Below are 23,978 nucleotides of genomic sequence, written 5' to 3'. Positions count from 1 at the left end.
CTGTGCTCATCCTGGGGCTTGAACTCAGGGCCTGGGCACTATCCTTGAGCTTTTGTACTCTAAAGTTAGCACTCTACCACTTGAGTCACAGCTCTACTTTGGCTTTTTTGCTGCTTAGCTGGAGATAAAGAGTCTCACAGACTTTCCTGCCCAAACTGGCTTCAAACCACAATCCTCAGCTCTCAGTCTCCTGAGTAGATAGGATTATATAATATATTGGTGATGTCAACTTATTAGCAGGAAGTCCACAAACCAGCCTTTCCCCTCCCGCACTCCCAGCCCCAGGCCTCACCAGAGGAGGATGAGGTCTGCAGAGATGCGTGCCTCTCACATTTCCACTCCCCTCTGCCGTTGCCTGTGCAGACGCACTGGAGCATGTTCCCCCGATTATCCTTCTTGCTCCAAGTGTCTCCAATTCTATAGGAAGTCCTTGTGTCCTGATCATTGCATCTGTCTGTTTCAGAAAGGAAGGCATGTAAATATGTGAATCAGGTTGAGAATGGCAAGTGCTGCTCAATTCAAACCTAAGAGAGGAATACAGTCCTTGAATACTTGCTAAACCTTTTTGGGTTTGTTTGTTTTTTTGGTAATATCTCCATACGTAGTGCTGGTATAGTAGATATTAGATTTTTGAAAGAAGGAACTACATAGGCCAATTTAAAAATAAATGTGTGGTTTAGCTTAGTTCCGTGGGTTTGTTTGCCTTAAAAATTCATTCATTATTTTATGGTTCATACTCTTTACAGTGTTCCTTTGAATAAATTCATTCTATGCCATTCTACTATTCTGATTTGAGTTTTGTTTTGTTCCGTTGTACTTTACCCTAGTAATTACAATGTGCAGCTGGCCTTTCAAAGGGGACCTTTCCTTAGAATAAAGAAATGATAGGAAAGTTATCAGCTTTTTTCAAAAGCTCTCTACCCAGTTCCTCTAGGAAGCCATAAAATGATAGCAGTAGCTCTCATTTGTTATGTAAAAGGTATCATGGGACTAATGTCCTTTATGCAAAGTTTCAACCACTAGAGCCACACCCCAGCTCTAGGGCACCAACAATTTCTTGGACTGAAGTGTTTTCTTCCTCAGCCAAAATGAAGTATATAGAAATCATCAGCAAAATGATCTCTTTTGAATTGCTGCAATGGGTTAAAAAAAAAAAAAGGAGAATTATTTATGTAAAGTAACTGGTAACTAAATTAAAATGTGTTCATCTTTTTCTACCAAATACAGTGAAATTATAATCCAGCACTGGCCAAAAGCTACAATGTGAATGTGGAGGTTCAGAATTATTTCTGAATTTAGTTGTTTCAACTACTGAGTTTTTGTTGTTGTTGTTGTTTTTAAAGAAAAGACAATTCGATCTGACTCAGCAATGCAGGTACTGTTTCTCATTGGAATATTATGCAGGTCCCAAGCTAAAGCTAGAGACACACTATTCTTAGTATTTCTCACAACTCCTTATGCTGTCATTGTAGGTAACGAAAGTTTATAAGCTTTTCTCATTTCTCTGATGTACTAAGTGGTACATCAGAAGGCTAGGTTATTTTACAATTTACATTTGCCTCTACATACCACCTTTTATAAAATATAAACTTCCACTGGATATGACTTTCCTTTGAGAAACTTTTCCTAATTTTCTATTAAAAGGGTTTTAAATAAAAAAAGTTTGAGGGGCTGGGAATATGGCTTAATGGTAGAGTGCTTGCCTAGCATACATGAAGCCCTGGGTTCGATTCCTCAGCACCACATATATAGAAAAGGCCAGAAGTGACATTGTGGCTCAGGTGGCAGAGTGCTAGCCTTGAGCAAAAAGAAGCCAGGGACAGTGTTCAGTCCCCAAGTTCAACCCCCAGGACCGGCAAAAAAAAAAGGTATGAATTGACTTGGAAGACTGGTTGATGATTATTACATTTTAAATGCAAAGTCCTAATAAACTAGTAAACTAGTGACCTTTTAAGGAAAGATTTAGCCAGATTTACTTATTTTCCATGGAATTTTTCATTTGTTTGGTAGCAAAGAATTTGAATTTGGTGGAGAAGCATTTCTAGAGAACTACTTTAAGCTAGATACGCAAAATAGATTGAAGTCATTTTGATCTGATTTTAAGTTCTGCTTCAACGAATTCTATACTTTAAATTAGCTTGAAATTCCACAAATGGAGCTTTGAAACTAATGGCAACCATCTTAGGAGAGAGGCAGTAGAGATAGCTGCCAGAGGCCTACTTCTTTATAGCACCAACAGATTTTCTTTAGAGACATCCTTTTGACTGGGGATAGAACTCAGGGTCTTTCGCTTAGCTTTTTTCACCCAAAGCTGGTACTCCATCACTTGAGCCACAAGTCTACTTCCAGTAATTGGAGATTCTCTTGGATTTGTCTGTCTTGCCTCCTTCAAAATTTGATCCTCAGATTGCAGCCTCCAGAGTAGGTAGGATTATAGGTGTGAGCCACCATTGCCTGGCCAGGAGATACCATTCTTTGTTTGTTCTTGTTGTATGGGTCCTGGGTATTGAATTCAGGGCCTGGGCATTCACTGTTCCTGAGCTTTCTTTTTTTTTTTTTTTTGCCAGTCCTGGGCCTTGGTCTCAGGGCCTGAGCACTGTCCCTGGCTTCTTCCCGCTCAAGGCTAGCACTCTGCCACTTGAGCCACAGCGCCGCTTCTGGCCGTTTTCTGTATATGTGGTGCTGGGGAATCGAACCTAGGGCCTCGTGTATCCGAGGCAGGCACTCTTGCCACTAGGCCATATCCCCAGCCCCTCCTGAGCTTTCTTGCCGAAGGCTAGCACTCTACTGCTTGAGCCACTGCTTCGCTGCTGACTTTTTGATGGTTAATTGGAGATGGATCTTATGGGCTTTCCTTCTCTGGCAAACTAAGATCCTCAGATCTTAGCCTCCTGGGTAGCTAGGTAGGATTACAGCTAGGAACCCTGGCTCCAAGACACCACTCAAGTAAACAACTATCACCAATGGGATAACTTCTTATTTTCATCAAGTTTGCATATGAATATACCTTATTTAAATTTCAAATAGAAAGAAACTAAAACGTGTAGAGCCTGATTTCCAGATCAATAACATCCCAATTCACTTACAAGTGATTTTAATATTTTCTTTGCTCTTAATACTAGAAAACAATACCTAAGTGGTGATTTAGATTACACAATGACAACTAATCTTCAACACTGAAGATACATTTAGCAGTTGGATAAACATGAAGTTTCTTTTTTGGTATCTCAAAGTCTAAGATATTAATTATTCAGTTAGGCTTTTTCTATTCCTTTAGTTCTCTCTCAAGAAGCAGAATGTCCTGGTTATCCCGGATCCCCTGAAAGTATCAAAGTGTGTTGGCTCACTGAGTGTGTTCTACATGACAGAGTATTTAGGCGTCTTTGTTAATTCACCTAACAGTAACTGGCCTAATCTTCAACATAAAGATCTAAAACATACTTCGAGAGGTACAAGTGATGCGTCCATTGCCTTCTCCCAGGCAAGTACAATCCACCATCATCCAGCCTTGGTAGGGCTTTTCCCATGTTTCTCCAACCACGTAGGAAGTCCCAGCAGCATGATCAAAACACTTCTCAGCTGTACACAAATTTGGAAGAAACACAGAAAAAAAAAGAAATATTTTAAATGGTACTGTTTCCTTGTAATTTAAAGGGGAGTTGTAAGCAAAAAACCCCAGCCACATTTTTTTAAGTGGCACTCTGTTCAAAAAGAAAGACACACACCCTGCAACTAAGCACAGAGTATGTAGCCAAAGCAAAAGGAGCTCTAGCCAAGTTGGCAGACAGAAATTTTGTTCTCCTAATGAGGACATGGATTGCATATTTTCAGTTAGTCATGAGCTTTCCACTAGTATTTTGAGGGAGAAGAACACGTGTACATTCTTAGAAACTACATATACAAAATTCTAGCCTTAATGATTATAAATGGCCAATGAGGAAGTATGAATAACCTAAATAAGATGACATGAAAGCTGTTAAAATTTGAATTTCTATAAAAACAAAGACAACATTAAAGCCAGGCACCAGTGGCTTCTGGCTGTAACCCTAGCTACTCAGGAAGCTGAGATCTAAGAATCAAGGTTGGAAGCCAGCCCAGGCAGAAAAGTCTGTAAAATTCTAATCCAATTAATCACACACACACACACACAAAAAGCTGGAAATGGGGCTATCACTCAAGTGGTAAAGTGCTAACCTTGAGCACAAAAGCTCAGAGACTGGGCTGGGGATATAGCCTAGTGGCAAGAGTGCCTGCCTCGGATACACGAGGCCCTAGGTTCGATTCCCCAGCACCACATATACAGAAAACGGCCAGAAGCGGCGCTGTGGCTCAAGCGGCAGAGTGCTAGCCTTGAGCGGGAAGAAGCCAGGGACAGTGCTCAGGCCCTGAGTCCAAGGCCCAGGACTGGCCAAAAAAAAAAAAAAAAAGCTCAGAGACTATCTCCAGGACCATGCCCAGGCCCAGAGTTCAAGATCCAGGACCAGTGAAAGAGAGAGAGAGAGAGAGAGAGAGAGAGAGAGAGATTAATTAAAAATGTTTGGCCTTATAATTATACACATCAGATGAGGATGAAGACTAAAAGACTCTAGGCACTTTTATTCTGAAGGCATTACCAAGATATGGACCAGGACACATGACATTTAGGGCTCTAGTCCAGTGTATATTCTAACAAAAAAATGTGTCAAAAATGTCATCTTTTTTTTTCTTTCAGGTAACTTATAGCTTGGCCAAGGAAGAATCTGAGATCAGATGTAAACAAAAGAAATGCCTTTTTCTTAAAACTTTCAACTCTTGTGCTTTTGATACAAAAAATTAAAGCTGCTATATGTAGTTAGTACCTTGTGACCTGATTTCTTCAAGAATACTACAGATCATACAACCTCACCTTATCTGAGATAAAATTCCCATTTCACTATTTTTAAGTGGTAATTCACATGTCTTGTTCAAGCAGATGTGATTTTCATTCAATCTAACATTACAGCAATGTATCCCCTACCCCACCCCACCACCATTCATCTGGAAGGGGCCACCCACCTATAGGCTTGCAGGTCCATTCTCCTTTCCCATTACCAAGACACACACACTCTAACATGTAACCACCAGTTTCATGTGGTCTCCTCCAGGTGTCACCAATCTTGTAGGACTGACCCCCTTCATGGCAGCGATCTATTTAAGATAAGGGGAAAATAAATGTTAGGAGAAAATGAGGAAGAGAATCAAAAGTGGGAAAAATGTCTCATGTTGTACCCAGGATAGGTTCTTTAATTAAAATGAAACACGAAGAATAGCTTCCCTATTAGAGGCAGAAAAAAAGTGAACAGATCTCATCACTTTAATTCAATTAGGTACCTTGCTTAAAGCACAACTGGAAAACTACAGAGACATGAATAACAAAGAAGAGGTTATAAATTTTGGTTCCCCCAATGAGATCACAGGAAATTGGGTCCTAAAGCAAAAAGGAAAGGCTGGTAGGGGAGTGACTTCCACCCACACACAGCAGGTAGAATCTAACAGTACTTCATTGGAAAGGCTGAGAAGGTCACATAGCATTGCACTTCCGAGAATTGGGAGAACCTGGTTTTTACTGTAGGATAAAAATGTCATTTTAATGGTAGACAAGCTGGCACACACATAGATTTGGAAGTCCTGAGACTTTTCAAGGCTGTTAAACCCAATGGCACATCCAAAGGCTGAACTCTCCCCTACACTGTACTAATTATAAACAGAGTGGACCTTTTCCCCCCCTGTTGTTTTGAAACAGTCTTGGCATGGACCCCAGGCTGGGCTTTAGTTTAAGATCTTCCTGCCTCAGCCTTCTGAGTGCTGGAATTACAAGTGTGTACTACTGTAACACCTGGCTTGAGCCATTAACTCTTGAGATGTGTCAGGAAAATTGGATAGATCATAACATTTAAGTGTGGCAAATATTGATTGTATTTATTTATAAAGGACTAGGTCCCTTTGACAGTGTTTTGTTTTGTTTTTTGTCAGTCCTAGGGCTTGAACTCAGGGCCTGGGTTTCTTTTGCTCAAGGCTATCACTCTCTACCACTTGAGCCACAGCACCACTTTCTGCTTTTTCTGTTTATGTGCTACTGAGGAACCGAACCCAGGGCTTCATGCATCGATGAGAGTCAGCCCAGTCCAAACTTACTTGAAAACACTACTGGGTTAATCATTTGACATTACCCAAGATCTGCTTCCTGGGTAGAACCTCTGATCTCAAAGAAACCAGAGTTGTTTGTGACATGCAAGAGGTCTCTGCATTGCAAGCAGAAAAAGCAGGAACATGGTGGGTTCTGTCTTAAGGAACCTCCCTCCCATCATTTCAGAAAATCTCATAACCAGCCTGTAAAAGATACCCAGGTAATTTAAGGTAGGTAACTCCTCTTAGCACTTCTTCTTGAAACAGCCCAAGAGATCACTTGGTAATACTCTATACACACACACATTTACACACTCACACATGTAGTCATAAATCCACAGACATCAAACTGATTCTTCAAGTCCTCAAGACCCCACTTCCAGAAGCACAGGAATCAGCAAGGTGACCACGTATGAAAACCTGGCCATCCACTCAAACAGGAGGCAGTCTGAATGCTAGAATAGGACGGTGATAGCGATTGTTTTACAGTATCATACTTACTTGCAATGGTGCAGCTTATCCTCCCTCGTCCAGCTCCAATACAGGTACAATCCCAGATCATGGAATCTTTAGGGCGCTCATAAGTGTCACCCACTCGGTAAGTGTTCCCAGTGTACTTGTCAAAACAAGTCTCTTCAGCTGAGGGGAGAAAAGGACCGTGTGAACCTCACATAACTAAAAGCAACCACTAATCCATCCTAAGAAGGGGAAAAAAAAAACACGTTTTCACTGTATAAGTAGCATGGCATCTTCAACGGAAATTTGAAATTGAAGTAAGAGTTATAGATTTCCTCTTACATCTGGTAAAGGCTACACATTTTGACCTCTGACAAGTTCTCAAATTTCAAGTATTCTCAGGAAATGTACCCACAAAGTACTATGACCCTATGACCAGTTCGAATCAAAAGGAAGAATTTCAGATCCAAACTGTAACTCAGGAAAGAAAACCAAAGTCTGCAGAGAAAGGAAACAGTTTGAAGATGGTCACCTGACAGACACTGGCCTTTGTTAGTCCTACTAAGTATCTCCCAGCCATGATTTTCTGAAGGAATGGCTATGATTTACAAGAAATATGTCATAGGTCTTCAAGGTATGAGAAGTGAGTAGTGGGTTTTTACGGCAAACTACAGGTGACAATCTACAATATAATGCTCCAAAGCGTGTTTTTGCTTATAAAATCTTACAATGAAAACTTTTAGATGATTTTCTAATAAATAAAGTGTGTGTGTGTGTGTGAGAGAGAGAGAGTGTTGTGTGCCCATCCTGCAGCATGAATTTAGAGTCTTGCACTCTTGACTGTCTTTTTCCAGTCAAGGCTGGAGTGGAACCATTTGGCATCACACTTCCACTTCTGGCTTTTTCCTGATTAACTGGAGTTAAGGGTCTCATGGACTTTTACACCTGGGCTGGCTTCAAACTGAGCTCCTCAGTTCATAGTCTCCTGAGTAGCTGGGATTACACTGATCACAGGCAAATTTCTATAAACTTTTCTAAAGAAGAGCATGCAGCCCTACCTCTGTTTTAAAAAAAAGAAAAAAGAACAACTAAGGACCAATTCTTTCCACTTACGTTCAGGTTTACTCTCGCAGTTAAAGCCTCGGCTCCCACCATAACATGTACAAACCAAAGCATTGCCCAGGTAGGTGCGTTCCCACTGTTGGTTTATCTGATAGTGTTTCCCATTGTCATAACAACCAGCTGTAAATAATGGAAGGAAATGTTATTACTTTGCCATCCCTTCTTTTTCCAAATTAAGGAATTTTCTCTCAGAACTGAATTGATGAGCCTGAGCACCATTCGGTGCAAAAAAAAAGCAAAAAAAAAAAAAATTAAGTTAATCACAAGAAATAAAAGCACTATTCTACTAAATTATACACATAGAAACTAAGCAAGTTATCTAAAGAGTTAAACACAGTTTGGGAAAGTGGATATTTATGTTGGGGTTTTTTTTTTTCTTTTTAACTCTGCTAAACATTATACAATGATGTCATTTCCATCTGGCCAGGGGTCTACATCAAAGCTGTGGAAACACTTTGGAAGGCAGATAATTGAAATTACATTTGAAACATGTAAGGACCTTCAATATCTTGGAAAAATAAATCAAGAAGGGTAACTTTAAGGTTTCCTTGAGACCAGGCAAACGGAGGGCGTGTCTTTGAAAAGCTGGAAGAGGAATTCCAATCTCAATTCTTGGTGAAGAAAATTCCAGAGGAATTTTCAGAGCAATCTAAGCAAATTACATCTCTGGCAAGTTTGCTACCAACTACCTAGCTATTCAGCTAGCCTCGCTCTCCATCCCCACTCACCCCCATTTTGAAAATACTTCGCCAATTATTTACTGACGAAGTAAGGAGCAATAAGAATCCCAGAAAAGAATGTTATAGGCATGCATAATTTTTCCTTTAAATGCAAGTTTTTGGTTAATTCATAAAAAGATGATTTGATCGCGCAGGATTCATTGGAACACGGGGGGAGGGGGCAAGGCAGATCCCTCCCACCCCCCCCGTCTTCCCACGCTTTATCTTCCAAACCCTCAAAAACCAGCCCATTTCCCATCAAGACCCTTTTGTGCCCACAGCTGGTTTCTCTCACCAAGACGTGCACACGCGCACACATCGGGGCGCGCGCGCGCACTCGCACGCAAAAAAAACTTCAGCCGCAACTTTTACTTTGGCCCGTCCAGTGAGTCCCAACCCTGTCCCCAGCCGTCTTCAGCCCCCGGTCGGTACTCACGCTTGGTCTGACTGACGGACACAGGGGACTGGGGCTGCACGATTTGCTGGGGCTGCACGATTTGCTGAGCCTGCCTCCTGCTCTTCGCGGCTCCGACGGAGGGCACCGCGGCGCCCAGGCACAGAGCCGCCGTCAGCAGCAGCGGCAGCCCGGGTCCCGGACCCCTAAGCATCGTGAATGGAAAGGAGGGGAGGAAAAGCCGCCCTAACCCAGCAATTCAGTAGTCACCAAGGTGCAAAGTCTCTCCTGTGCCTCCCCCCCACACACACACCCCGGGTGGGCTGGAGCCCGTGGGAAGGTGAGGACCGGCGGCGGGGTAGGGCAAGGGGTCCGGGAGAGGATGAGGGAAGTCGAGGCTGCCGGTCTCCTCTTCCGCGCTGGCGCCCGGGACTCCCTCTCCTCCCCGGGTGCAGCGCTGCAGACGCGGGCGGCGGAGCCCCGAAAGCTGCGGGTTTATATGGGACAGTCCCTTCCCGCCCCCCCGCGGGGCCCCGGGCCCGGGGAGGAGGCGCCGGGCCCGGCCCTCGGCCCCGCGCAACCCCCCCACCCCGCCTCACCCCACCCCCCCGCCCCGCTGCCGCCGCAGGACGCGCGCTGATTGGCTGAGGCTCCGGGCGACGTCACGGGGACTGAGGGTTTGCCCCGAACAAAAGAGATGCTGATCGCCCGCCCGGAGCGGGGCGAGCGAACTTTTTTTTTTTTTTTTTCCGGTTTCCTTTGCGGTCGTCAAACTTTTTGGAGGGTTTGGTGGCGTTGGGGGTAGGGAAGGGATGGAAAGTGGCTGTTCGGGGTAGACTGGGAGGAAAGGGAGGGGCTGGAGTTGTCTGAAGGCTAGGGTTGCAGGTCCCTCTTTACTTTTTTTTTTTCTTTTTTATTGGGGGTAGCGGTGTTGTTTGAGAGCATTGCATCACCTGGGGGGGGGGGTGCTCCTATGAGGAGTGCATTCGATCGGGAGGAAAAAACCACAAAGTAGCCACTACCTACCTGGCTGCCGGGCTCCAGACTGGACAGTCCCAGGGCGGGGCTGGCTGGCCTCCGGGTTGTCTTTCTTCGCGACTTGAGATTCACGGTCTAACTTCGCAGGGTCCGGGGCCGACCTCTCTCCTTCTCTCCCATCTGTACCGGCCGGGGTCTTTGAGGTGGGGGGGGGGGAGGGGGAGGGAGCTAGCTGCTCCCGGGGGACGACCAGGACCGGGGATCCCTTCATGAATTCTACTAATCACCGGGAGCGATGCGGGGCGCTTTTCCTGGGGTGGGGAAAGTCAGAGAGCAAAGTTTTCTTTGGAAAAGACAAAGCAACCGCTCCCTCGTTTCCGAATTTTCTCTCTCTTTCTCCCTCTTTCTTTTTCTTGGGATTAGGACTCTAGTTTCCTTTAGAGGGGAAATCAGTAGTGAATACCCATAGTAGGGAATTCAGACCAACTGACCGACTGATGGGGAGAGAAAAACTCTTCCAGGCTTTGCCACGTTCAGAGCTACATTAAACACAAAGCCGAGATTTTGTTTGAATCACTGGAAGCCTAAGGGGTGGGGGTGGGAGAGTTTTCACAGGCTTGCCTTTTTCTAAACACACACACACACACACCTTAAATGCCTTGGGTTTTTTATTTTGGCACACTCCAATTTTATCACACAAGTCTGCGTCCTTCCCAGGCCCTCTCATGTCCAGATTTTGTCTTTAATAGTTACTTGTTCCCAAAATGTGCAGAATTCTCACTTAAGATTTCCAAGATGAAGGAAATCTATAGAAGTCTCCTGCATTTAAGCAAGTCATCCAACAATCGCCTTCTGTTCACGGTTGCCCAACCAACCCGAGTTCAATTGTTTTGAAAAAGAAGTTCACAACTCTCAGAGTAGCTTTTCAATTTTTTTTTCAAATTTTCACATTTCCAAATTTTGCTTTTTCTGTATATGAGCAGTTCAAATGTTTCCATTTGCTTTGAGAATGTATTGAAGCTACTGGCAAAATGTTTATTTCTGCAAGATACTTGTTTTCTCCAAAGTCCTACCTTCAGTTGCCATAGGGCTAAGTTGAGCCCTATGGTAAAGAAAATCTCAAACATATTTAAGACACAAAACTAATACTTGTTGTTATTGATGTAAGGAATTTTTTAAAAACCCACAGCAAATATCAATTTCCTGCAAGTGGTATAAAATAACTCTTGAGGAATCTTGGTGAGCAACCGAGTTGACTGTGTGCCATAGATTTCCCCAAATTTAGAATCCTGTCTGGGTTAGGGTTTTTTTGGAATTTCTCATCATCATTTGACAAAACCGTTTTCTCTTTCAAATGTAAAAGGGCACCTTGTGAAATACTTAGGAAATTTCTGGGAAACCAGAATGTTCCTTGCTGAGGGAAGGATACCTGGAAATCAAAAAAATATTAGCAAGATAAACCTGAAGCAAGTTTTCTTAAAATACACAGATTATGGAGGAAGGAAAGAAGTGGTTAGAAAAGTATTTTGTTAACCCCAAAACATAAAAAATTGGTATATTTACTGTACTCAAAATATATTAGAATAATATACCTATGAAAGGTTTATTTTGGGGGGAGGAAAGTCCATTTTATGTCTTGTAACCCCATAGAAATGTAATTTATTTACGGAGCTAGAAAAAATCCATTACATCTCACAAGCAAAAAAGTAATAATAATATTTAACTGAATTTTATAGGAATGCTTGGGAGCTTAACCCTGTACTTGAAAGTTAGTTTTTGGTCTTCTGATTGGTTGATTGATTGGTCAGTCATGGGACTTGAACTCAGGGCTTGGCCTCTATCATGAGATTTTTTTTTTCCAAGGCTAGCATTCTACCACTTTAAGCCATAAGTCCACTTCCAGGTTTTCTGATGGTTCATTGGCAATAAGAATCTCATGCACTTTCCTGTCCCAGCTGGCTTTGAACCACAATCCTCAGATCTTGGTCTCCTGAGTAGGTAGGACTACAGGTGTGAGTCACCTGTGCCCAACGCCTTTTAATTTTTAATTTTGAGGATGGAAATTCTTTCTTGGTTGACAGGGTTTGCTACAGTATTCTTTCATCTTTTTTTTTTTGTTGTTGTTGTTTTTGCCAGTCCTGGGCCTTGGACTCAGGGCCTGAGCACTGTCCCTGGCTCCTTCCTGCTCAAGGCTAGCTCTGCCACCTGAGCCACAGCGCCACTTCTGGCCATTTTCTATATATGTGGTGCATTTTCTATATATGTGGGCTTCATGTATAGGAGGCAAGTACTTTACCACTAGGCCATATTCCCAGTACTCATCAAAATTTCTTGCCATTGTAATCTGTAACTCGGAGATAGCTAAATCTGAAGGTCACACTTAGTCATTGTAACTCAAAGAACATAACTAGAATCCTTGGACTCCACTAAGAATTCTGATGGGGTGGGGTCTTCCTCAATTTAAAAATAAAATCACCCCAACTTGGAGAGGCAAATATAACAAAGAAAAAATCTACATAGATAGAACATAATTTATTTTTTTAATTTTGAACCTTAATTTTATTTATGATTAAAACTTCTAAAATGTTGATCCTAATACCCCATGGATTATTATTATGAGGATACAATGAGATGGCAGGTGTGAGTTTTATAAAGCAAAAAAGCTATAAAAATCTTACCGGATATTATAAAGAGGAAAAAAATTAAAAATCAAAATAAAACACTTAGGTTTATTAGCTTTCAGACATCAAGTGTGCATTTGGAAAAGAGAATTGAAATGTAAATTTGGTGTCCCATTCCAGCGATTAGGCCTCAGGGACTCTGCAATGGGACCCAAACATCTTCATTTGTAACAACTTCTCAGGTGATGATAGAACATAATTAAATGGGTGCCTGGACCTAGCACTGAGAAAATTGTAGATGAACACAAAGAAATCTTATTAAGGTGACAGAAATATTCTAAAGTCTGTGGTAGTCACTGTAAAAGTTGGTAACATTACCAAAAAATTACAATTATAGGCTGAAAGTGGACGAGCTTTACTATATGGGAATTTTACCTTAAGAATGTTTCATTTGGGGGGCTGGGAATATGGCTTAGTGGTAGAGTGCTTGCCTAGTATACATGAAGCCCTGGATTGGATTCCTCAGCACCACATATACAGAAAACGGCCAGAAGTGGCGCTGTGGCTCAAGTGGCAGAGTGCTAGCCTTGAGCAAAAAGGAAGCCAGGGACAGTGCTCAGGCCCTCTGTCCAAGAGTCAGGACTAGCAAAAAAGAAAAAAGAATGTTTTATTTATTCATCTAGACAACACTAGACTTTACACTCAGAGTTTTGTGCTTGCTGGGCTGGCTCTCTGCTGCTTAAGCCATACTTCCAACCAGGTTTTGTTATTTTGTTTGTGCCTGTACAGAACTCAGGAGCCTTGTGTGTTTTCAGTTAAGGCTAGAGCAATACATTTGGGCCACACCTACCCTTCAAGCTTTTTGCTAGTTAATTAAAGATAAGAGTTTTGAGGACTTTTCTGCCTGGGCTGGCTTTGTACTTTGATCCTTAGCTCTCAGCCTCAGATCTTAGCCTCCTGAGTAACTAGTATTACAAGTGTGAGCCACCAGTGCTTGGCTATTGTTATAATTAATTACAAAAATAATCTGTATTCTGTTCTACATTTACCATTTTCTACTTATGTTTCGAGGGTTGGCCCCAATAGGGCAGTAACAAACACAGTTGCCCTCAGTTCTTTTCTCTAAGAGGAAGTTTGCTTTGAACACAGTGGTGGATTATTCCTAATCCAGCAATTTGCTGGGAAGTTTAGCGTTTGGGGATGACATGGATGTGGTAGAGACTGAACAAGTCCTCATTTAGGTTTGTGCCTTATTTCTTGGCCTTACCATGGTGATAGAGTTTTCTCACCATTCCACTTTCAATACTCAGTACAAAAAGGAGCACACATTTATTTATGGTGTGCTTTTGAGATGGTTTGTTTTTAGAGAGCTTTAATGAGGAGCTTGAACACTTAGGAAAGTTTAAATTCAATTTACTTCATTCGGATTGGAGGTTGGAGATGGAGGCATTTGGTTTAACACAAAAATAATTTATCAGCTGTACTCATTCAGAAAGATTAAAATTAAAACAGTTGAAAGGAGTTTTGAAAGGCAATATTTGTTCCAAGTGAAAAATTAATTTCTTTAAGGCAAATAAAAACATGTTATAGTCAATATTCTTCCTAACTAAATTCTTTGCCCATTGAGAGAAGAGGATGGGAAGAGAGAATCCTCAATGAATAGCTTTGGTCAGGTGTGGCAGCAATTGCCTGTAATCCCAGGATTGGTGAGGCCAAGGTAGGAGGACTATAAATTTGAAGCCAAACCAGGCTACAAATCAATACTAACTCGGAAAAAAAACAACCAAAAACTAAAGCTGAAAAAAAAAGAAGAGAAAATAACCTCCTGAACTTAAAAGTTATGTTTAGATGATAGTGGGCTGTTTTCCTGAAAATATCATTGGCTTTTATCCTGCCCTTAATTTCTTTAAATCCAAGTAGGGGGAGGTCATTGACCCAGTGAACGCTGGAACGTCCAGCCTGAAGAACTATACATTTACAAATCCCAAGGTCTTCTGTAGGTCAGCTGGATGGAGATAAATTGCAGCAGTGTGTGTTCCTTATCTTGATTTTTTAAGCATAAAATGCTTCACTTCTGCTTTCCTTGAAAACAGCCAAGTTTGCAAAACAACTACTCATTAAGCACAGATAGGAGCCCAGTAAACTGCCCGGTGGGCACCCCAGTTGGGAGAGAATATTCAATCACTACATCTAGAATTGACAGGGTTCCAACAACCTGGGAGAAAGTATTTGATAACAATGTTCAATTATGCCATGAACACCGCCAGTTTTCACAAAATAAGCATTTTGTTAATATTTTAAATTACTGTATTTTTTAAAATCAGCAATTTTTCAAGCCTTAACTGATGCCTTTTGCTTCTCAATGGAGAGTGCTCTTTTTTCATTGAAGTGGTATAACTCCCAGAATGCTTTGCAATGCAGTCAAATTCATCCATTAAGATGGAAATAACTACTGAGTAGTAGGGATCATTTCAGCAAGACCCTGTCACAGAGCCTTCCTGCTTCTCAAGATGGGTAGTTCTCTCTGGGGAAGTTTTTAGTTTTATATGCTGGTGCTCATTTTTCCAATTGTGATATATTTTATTTATCTCCAGGTTTGCTTTGTTTTATGTTGGCAGTTTGTTCTGAAAGACTGAATATGAAAAGTTTCCAGTAGTTAAATTATTTTCTGCCCATTTTACATCCATATACTTCAACTGCTAATTAGAAAAGTTGAATCCAATTCATAAAAACATAACAATAAATATTATGCCTTGGGGAATATGGCCTAGTGGCAAGAGTGCTTGCCTCATATACACAAAGCCCTGGGTTCAATTCCCCAGCACCACATATACAGAAAACGGCCAGAAGTGGTGCTGTGGCTCAAGTGGCAGAGTGCTAGCCTTGAGCAAAAAGAAGCCAGGGACAATACTCAGGCCCTGAGTTCAAGCTCCAGGACTGGCAAAAAAAAAAAAATATATATATATATATACATATATATACATATATATATATGCCTTAAGCAAAGTTTTATGCTAGCAACAGACTTGTGATATAGGTTCTTAAGAACCTCTTTTTCTGTCTAATTAACAAATTAAGTGCATTTATAACCGAGCTATAAAATGAAGGCATAAATATAAGGATCCCTGAATTTCTACAGAAACATTTTCTAGAGATATTTGATATATCTATTCATTGTTAGGAAAAGTTTGCTGAAATGGAAATGGACACTTAAAATCATTTTTATATTATTAATTTACTGAGGCTTAACTCAGGGCCTGGAACGCTATCTTAGCTTTTCTTGCTCAACGTTGGTGCTCTATTATTTGACCAAACCTCTACTTCCAGCTTTTAGCCGGTTAATTAGATATTAGAATCTCTGGGATTTATCTGCCTGGGCTGGATTCAAGCCTTGACCCTTAGACCTCAGCCTTTTGAGTAGCTAGGATTACAGGTATGGGCCGCTGACACCTGGTTTAAAACCATTCCTATTGTAAACACAGGAAATGGAGGTACTGCTTGCATGCATGCACAGGGATAGAAAGATTTTGTATCTGAATCGAAGTAACTAAATGACTAGACTATATAAAGCATAGCCAAATAAGATAACTAAGTGTCTCCGAAGCATTTTCAACCATTGGCATGTCTTTCTTTCTTTTCTTCCTTCCTTCCTTCCTATCTCCCTTCCTCTTTTTCTCTCTCTTCTTTCCTCTCTCTCTTTCTCCTTCCCTCCATTCTTCCCTTCCTTCCTTCTTTTCTTCCTTTCTTTTGCTGCACAATTGGGGATTGATTTCAGAGCTTTAAGCAGGTAAAGCAAGTGCTCTAGCACTGAAGGACACCCCCTGCTGCCATCAACCACTCTTAAAAGTCAGTACTCTCATTCTCTCATCTTTACAAATGAGGACATGCAGCTTAGAAAAATCACTGTGATGCAATTTATTGAATCACCAGCTCATAGATATTGTGATATTCCTTAACAGTCTGTTTGTGGAGTAAATATGGGCAAAGTAATTTACTGCAGCAATTGCTAATATTGTCTTCAATATGAGACCAATTCAGTTTTCTTCTCTCAGCTTCCCTCCCTTTTTCTCTCCTCCCCTCCCCTCCTCTTTCCTCTTCTCTTCTAGAATTTTCTCTTTTGATGCTGGAGATTAAACCCAGGGCCTCACTCATGCTAAGCACACACTCTACCACTGAGCTACAGCCACAGCTCCCAGTTCGGGAATTTTAAATCAAATATGGAAGATGGTTACTGGAGACTTTCCACTGGACTACAAGTGTGGCGGGGAAGAGTGTCTGGTGTGTTTGCTCTGTGTGCCCAGCATTGCTCCCAGTGTGCCCTGGGATGAGTGCTTGGCAAATACTGAATGAGTCCAAGGAAAGAAAAAGGGTAAAATGATAAACAATTTCCAGTGCTCATATTGTGACTGTCCAGCCAGGCACAGTACTAACTGATCTTCATATGTTATTTTACTTTATCCTCAAAGTAACTGCCAGAAACAGATATTAATAGCCTCACTTTACTCGGAGGCTCAGAGGGGTTTAGAGATGGTCCGTAAGCTTATTCAAGGAGAGAGGCACAGGGCTGGAATTTAAATCAAGGTCCCTGACGCATTCATGTTCCTAAGCAAGATATATAGGGTTTTCGCAAAAGCAATTGCACCTCCACATAAGTTATAAGAAATGTGGGGGAAATCTCGAGCGGTTACTTTTTTATCTTCCTCCAGCTCCTCATGCTTTACACTGGCCTTTTGCATTATTGGGCTAGCTCTGCTGCTTCAAGGAGGGAAGGTGGACAAGAGGTCAGGGGACTCCCCCTTACCTCCTGGCTTCTGTATGCAGTTCTGGCGGCAGCCGCCAGCCTCCAGCACAAACATTCTCACTGGGGGCAATCTTGCTTAAGAGGATTTGGTTATGGGGGTCAAGTAAAGGAAGTGAGATAGGATGGAGAAATAGAGAATGTAGGTGTTTGTTTTTGCCACTCCTGGGGCTTGAACTCTGGGCCTGAGCACTGCCCCTGGCTTTTTCTTGCTCAAAGCTAGCACTCCACCACTTGAGCCACAGCACCACTTCTGGCTTTTTCTATATATGTGGTGCTGAGGAATTGAACCCAGGGCTTCACATATGGGAAGTAAGTACTCTGCCACTAGGTCATACTCCCAGCCTCTCCCCCCACCCCTTTTTAAAAATCTCTCAGCCAGCTATGGACTGGTGGCTCATGGACTTTTCCTGCCAGGGCTGGTTTTGAACCATGACCCTCAGAGCTCAACCTCTTGAGTTAGCTAGGATTACAGGTGTGAGTCATCAGTGCCTGTCTAACCACCCTTCGTAGTCCCTTGCCCCCAAGGGATTAATGACAGTGCCTTCTCCAAAGTCCTCCATACAAGTTACTTGAATTCTGTTTCCTCCTCTAACCGTGACCATCCAGATTGTAAAAGTCTCCATGACATGAGCAAATCATGTAAGCTGTGATTTTTCTTTTTTTTTAGGCTTAAATGGCAACACACAAATTTTAGGATACAAATAATTTTTGTATGCAAATAATTGTATAGTGGTTTTGCCTCTCATTTCTCATATATTGAATGACTTGTTCTCCTCTCTCTGATAATAATGTGCCTTTTTGGGTTTTTTTTTTTGGTAGGTCATGGGGCTTGAACTCAGGGCCTGGGCACTGTCCCAGAGCTCGTTTGGTCCAGGTTAGGGCTCTACCACTTTGAGTCACAGCATCACTTCCAGTTTTAGAGTGGTTAATTGGAGATGAGAGTCTCACAGGGACTTTCCTGCCCAGCCTGGCTTCCAATCATGATCCTCAGATCTCAGCCTCTTGAATAGTTAGAATTACAGTCATGAGGCCACCAGTGTCCAGCTGTGACTGACTTTTTATCAAAAGCAGACAGGTATTTATTACAGCTTTAATCGCACGCCCGTGCGTGTGTGTGTGTGTGTGTGTGTGTGTGTGTGTGTGTGTGTGTGTGTGTGTACTGGTCTTGTGTCTTGAATTTGAGGCCTAGGCACTGTCCTTAAGCTTTTTTGCTCAAGGATAGCACTCTACCACTTGCGCCACAACTCCACTTCTAACTTTTGGGGTGTCTAATTGGAGATGAGTCTTATAGACTTTTCTGCTCAGTGGGCTTTGAACCTTGATTCTCAGATTTTAGCCTCTTGAGGAGCAGGATTATAGGCATGAGCCACCAGTGCCCAGCTAGTCTGTTTTTTGTTGTTTTTAATTGAATCCAGAGCTTTGAACACACTACACATGTGTTCTGTGTCTTCGCTGCACTGCCAGCTCTCTTCCTTTTGTATTTGTAAATTTGGTTTTGGTGACAAAGATCTTGCTAACTTTGCCCAGGCTGACCTCAAACTCTTGGTCTACCTGCCTTTGTTTCTTAAGCACCTGAGAATATAGATGTGTAGCACTATACCCAATTTGTCAGAACTTTAATTTTACAACACAATGTGTTATATAGGAGCACAACTTTCCTACAATACTTTGAAACTTTTCATAATATTCTGGAGATTCTTCAACTCATCTTTTGGAAACTCAAAAATCTGTTTATTTTCAGAGTTAGGTTGGAATTCAAAAGTAATCACAATGTCATTGTTAGTTATGTGTGAGCAGTAATTTCAGTGTAGTTCATCTTAAAGATATTTCATAATTTATCTTCTATTGCAAAACTGTAACATTTTTGCCAGTTGAAATAATATTCTGAAAGATTCTTGATACTTCACTCACTTCAGCATTGAGTTACTCTTCCTCTTTCTTTTGTCTAGTTAAATTTTAAAGCAAAATAACACAAATATTTGTGGACCACAAGTATAAACTCATTGAGGTTTAAAAACAGCAATATAAAGTAAATATAGTATGGAATTTTACTGGAACCTTTTTTTTTCTTTATGAGGAACTGAGTTTTTCATGTTAGGCATACACAAAATAGTAAATTAGAAGGCAGTTTTCTTTGCTAATGAAAATGTTTCTCTTTTACAGTTCTTTTTTCATATGTGGTTTTTAATTATGGGCCAATTGCAATTGCTTAGATAAAGTTACAACTTAAACAACCAACTCAAATATTTCAGCAAACTGATTCTGGTTGTTCTCAAATTAGGATAAGTCATTTAGAGAGAACATGATTAGAACATTGCAAGGTTTAAAAAAATAAACATGAGTTTATTGCTTGCCCTAAAATGTTGCTTTCAGGTTTTAACAGCTTTTTTTGAGGTATAATTGCATAATATACATATTTAATGGGTACAATAAAGTGTTGACATATGTATACACCCAGGAGTTGATTCACAATTAAGATAAGATTACTATCCTGCCTTTCCTATCCTCTGACTACCCTTTATCTGCTTCCCATCCCTCTGATTAGTTTGCATTTTCTAGAGTTTTATATGATCATTTGCATCTGGTTCTTGCACTGGGTATTCTGAGGGTGTGTGTATGTGTGTGTGTGTGTGTGCACGCACGTATGCGTGCATGCGGATTCTGGAGCTTGAAATCACCACCTGGGAGCTGTCCCTGAGATTCTTTTTGCTCAAGGCTAGTGTTCTACCACTTGAATCACAGCCACAGCTCCACTTCTGTTTTTTGTTTGGTTTTGTATTTTTAAGTCTTGTAGACATTCACACTCAGGCTGGTTTTAAACCATGATCTTCAGATCTTAGTCTCCTGAGTAGCTAGGATTATAGGCGTGAGTCATGGGCAGCCAGCTTTTGAGATTCATCTTATTTCTCCTAGCAACAGTTCATTCTTTGCATCATCAGAAGTTTTCCTTCTTTTTCTTGAGTAAATATTTAGGAATGAATTAGCTGAATCATATGATAGGTGAATTTTTAGCATTTAAAAAAATATATCTGGGGGCTGGGAATGTGGTTTAGAAGTAGAGTGCTTGCCTCACATGCATGAAGCCCTGAGTTCGATTCCTTAATACCATACAAACAGAAAAAGCAGGAAGTGGTGCTGTGGCTCAAAGTGGTAGAGTGCTAGCCTTGAGCCTAAAAGAAGCTCAGGGACAGTGCCCAGGCCCTGAGTTCTAGCCTCAGGACTGGTAAAAAAAAAAAAAATGTTTTCCTAACTTGGTTGTACCATTTTGCAGTTCCACCAGCAATGAGTGGCATTCTAGTTCCTGAACGTCCTTGTCAATTCAGTAAGATGTTGCATGTGAAATAGTATACCTGTCCCCCCACTCCCCTGCAGCAGTCAGTGAAAGTTTCCTTTCAGTTTTTTTGTTTGTTTGTTTGTTTGTTTTTTGGCCAGTCCTGGGACCTGGGTTCAGGGCCTGAGCACTGTCCCTGGCTTCTTTTTGCTCAAGGCTAACACTCTGCCACTTGAGCCACAGCGCCCCTTCTGGCCATTTTCTGTATATGTGGTGCTGGGGAATTGAACCCAGGGCCTCATGTAGAGGAGGCAAGCACTCTTGCCACTATGCCATATCCCCAGCCCCTCCTTTCAGTTTTTAATATACTCATCCATAACGACCTTACCCTCGTCTGGCAACTTCCTTCAACTATAAGTTGGGATTCTTATTATTATGTGTTTTCAGAATGCCTGTGTGTTGATTCTTTTATTTTGAGCCTAATGAAATGGGTTACTTTTTTTTTTTTTGCCAGTCCTGGGGCTTGAAGTCAGGGCTTGAGCACTGTCCCTGGCTTCTTTTTGCTCAAGGCTAGCACTCTGCCACTTGAGCCCCAGCTCTACTTCTGGCTGTTTTCTGCATATGTGGTGCTGAGGAATCCAACTCAGGGCTTCATGTATATGAGGCAAGCACTTGACCACTAGGCCATATTCCTGGCCAATGGATTACTTTTTGCATTAAAAAAATACATCTCTTTTTGCTGTTGTTTTGATATTTCTTTTTCATTTATAGAGTATTATATCATTTTCTACCAGTCTGATGCTTGAAAATAAATTTTATTTAACATGATGTCAAAAACTGAAATGGGCAGAAAGTTGAATTCAAAGCCCAAAGAGGGAGAGGAAGACAACACACAAAATAACTGTTATAACCATGGCATTTCTAGGTCTTGAATTAAATGGTTGCTAAGCTAATTGGGAGATAATGATGGGATCTGTTATCATTTACTATAATTAGTATGTCAGTAGGGAGATGTAATTTATGTTCTGTGTGAAGTTGCTATGGGTGGTGATTGCTGATTCTCTGTGCAAGAGAAAGCATAGAATTTCTCTGGTTATTCTGGACCAATCTAATATTTTTCTCCTCATTTTGATTATACATGTACTCTTTCTGTATATTATAGAGCTTTGATTTTTAATTTTATTTTATTATCAGTTGTGGGGCTTGAACTCAGAGCTTGGGTGCTGTCCCTGAGCTCTTTTGTTCAAGGCTATCGCTTTACCAGTTTGAGCCATAGCTCCACTTCCAGTTTTCTAGTGGTTAATTGGAAATAAGAGTCTCATGGACTTTCCTGCCCAGACTGGCTTTTTTGTTTTTGTTTTTGTTTTTGCCAGTCCTGGGGCTTGGACTCAGGGCCTGAGCACTGTCCCTGGCTTCTTTTTTTGCTCAAGGCTAGCACTGAGCCACAGGGCCACTCCTGGCCATTTTCTCTATATGTGGTGCTGGGGAATTGAACCCAGGGCCTCATGTATATGAGACAAGCACTCTTTGCCACTAGGCCATATCCCCAGCCCCCAGACTGGCTTTGAACCGTGATCCTCAGATCTCAGCCTCCTGAGTAGTTAGGATTAACAGGTGTGAACCACCAGCACCCACCTTAGCTCTTTATTTTTGTGCATTGATTCTTTTCTCCAATAGTATTATAAACTTTTTTGTGGGGAGGGGGTCTGGTGCTGGGTCTTGAACTAAAGGGCTTTGCACTCTTGTTTGGGCAGTTTGGCAGTCTTATAAAAGTATCCATCTCAGGGTGCGGAGATCTGAGGATCGTATTTCAAAGCTAGTGGGCACAAAAGTCTGTGAGACTAACTGCATTTAACTAGCAAAACCCAGAAATAGAGCTGTGGCTCAAATGCTAGCCAGCCTTGAGCAAAAAAGAAAATTCAGTGCAAAGGTCTAAATTCAAACCCCAACACTGCAACTAAAAAATAAAATAAAATAAAAAAGAAACTCTGGAGAAACTCAATGAGAGAAAAAACATTAGATACCTGGGAAGATAAGGGAAAAGTGAGATTAAGAAATGTTTGGAAAGTCTACACTGGGTTCAAGTAGACTTCTTCAATTTCACCCTATTCTACCTAGCCAGAGACTCATTTATAATTCCCTCATCTGCTTAGGTATAGTGTCTGGACCAAAGTGAAGATCCAAAGGGGACTTGTAGAAGATAAACTGTCAAGAAGAAACAATGTAAGGAAAAGAAGAAAATAAAAATTGAAAGTAGCAAGTTAGTCACTGGTGAGAGGGAAGACATTGCATAAATACAACAAATATGGGGATATATATATATGTGTATATATATATATTTGTATGGACATTCAGAGGCCTAAAAATAACACCCAGAAATTAAACAATAAGGCAGCACAAAGGAACTAAAGATGAACTATATCAGAAACCATGATGGAATTGGAAAGAAGAGAGAAGGAGAAGTGTGTATAGGGACCGGTAAGGTGATAGTGGAGGAAAAAGGAAGAAGAGCAATGATCAAGAACAGATGGTTTTTATTACAAGCCCTGTAGCATTATTTATCTTTTGATTAAAAATAAAATAAAATCTAACAAACACAACAAATGAAGAGAAACAAGAACCGTCAAGACACCTGACTTACAGTGAAGACTCAAATATTCCCCCCTGCTGAGATGTCATTTGCAGTTCTCATTTTCATTAACTCTCCAAGTAGAAAGGAAGGACAGTGAGAGGCCAGGGCCAAGGAGAGAGTTGTACTACCAAGATTCACAGCAGTCTCTGACAAACAAGAATTACTTTAGTTCTTTGGAAAGTGCAAAAAGGAAAAACAAAAAAATAGAGGGCTGTGCCTTTTTTGTCAGTCATCAAACTTGAACTCAGGACTTGGGTGCGGTCCCTGAACTATTTCTCTCAAGGCTAGTGCTCTACCACTTTGAGCCACAGCTCTATGTCCAGTTTTCTGGTGGTTAATTAAAGATAAGAGACTCACAGACTTTCCTACCCAGTCTGGCTTTGAACCTCCATCCTCAGATCTCAACTTCCTGAGAAGCTAGGATTACAGACAGGAGGCACCACACCTGGCTTAATATAAATTCTGGTGTCCACAAGCCAGAAGTGACAATGCCTGGGGCTAGTCAGCTCCCAGCCACTGATTCTGTATACTCCTAATCTGCTTTGACTTGAAACATTGTATCTTTTTTGCCATTCTCCCAAATAATGTGTCAGCTCTTGTGATTTATTTTTATGTTTGCCACCTATCACTTCAGCATTGGGACTTTTGCCTAAGCAGCAAAATTCAAAGAAATCTGTCCTGTCAAAATTGCTGATGTGAAAGAAGATAGTAAGGTTCCCGTGACCTTAGAGAACAAAAAAACATGAAAATGGGGAATCGTAGATATTGTTCAAAAGTGAGGTTATTGTGTGAAGCTTGAACTACTTGTGATGAGATAGAAAGAAATGTTTGCTGCAGACA

General features: G+C 41.3%; 1 protein-coding gene across 8 annotated transcripts in view; it reads right to left on the bottom strand.

Moving 5' to 3' along the window:
• Fn1 (fibronectin 1) overlaps positions 1–9,326 on the bottom strand; it is a 70,546-nt gene extending 61,220 nt beyond the window's left edge. For 3 of the 8 annotated variants that reach the window (XM_048344810.1, XM_048344812.1, XM_048344813.1), the window contains exons 1-6: positions 8,878–9,325; positions 7,714–7,842; positions 6,646–6,783; positions 5,035–5,166; positions 3,442–3,579; positions 293–454 (exon numbers count right to left, since the gene is read on the bottom strand). In XM_048344810.1, the coding sequence (XP_048200767.1) occupies positions 293–454; positions 3,442–3,579; positions 5,035–5,166; positions 6,646–6,783; positions 7,714–7,842; positions 8,878–9,049 (871 nt within the window). In that variant the 5' untranslated portion in view covers positions 9,050–9,325. Of the gene's footprint in view, positions 1–292; positions 455–3,441; positions 3,580–5,034; positions 5,167–6,645; positions 6,784–7,713; positions 7,843–8,877 lie in introns of all 8 variants that reach the window. The other 5 variants (XM_048344811.1, XM_048344814.1, XM_048344815.1 and 2 more) reach the window with 2 other exon arrangements.
• Positions 9,327–23,978: the final 14,652 nt, after the last annotated feature.

Source organism: Perognathus longimembris, chromosome 4 (assembly GCF_023159225.1).
Source record: "Perognathus longimembris pacificus isolate PPM17 chromosome 4, ASM2315922v1, whole genome shotgun sequence".
NCBI lineage: Eukaryota > Metazoa > Chordata > Mammalia > Rodentia > Heteromyidae > Perognathus > Perognathus longimembris.
This window is presented reverse-complemented; position numbering and strand designations above follow the sequence as displayed.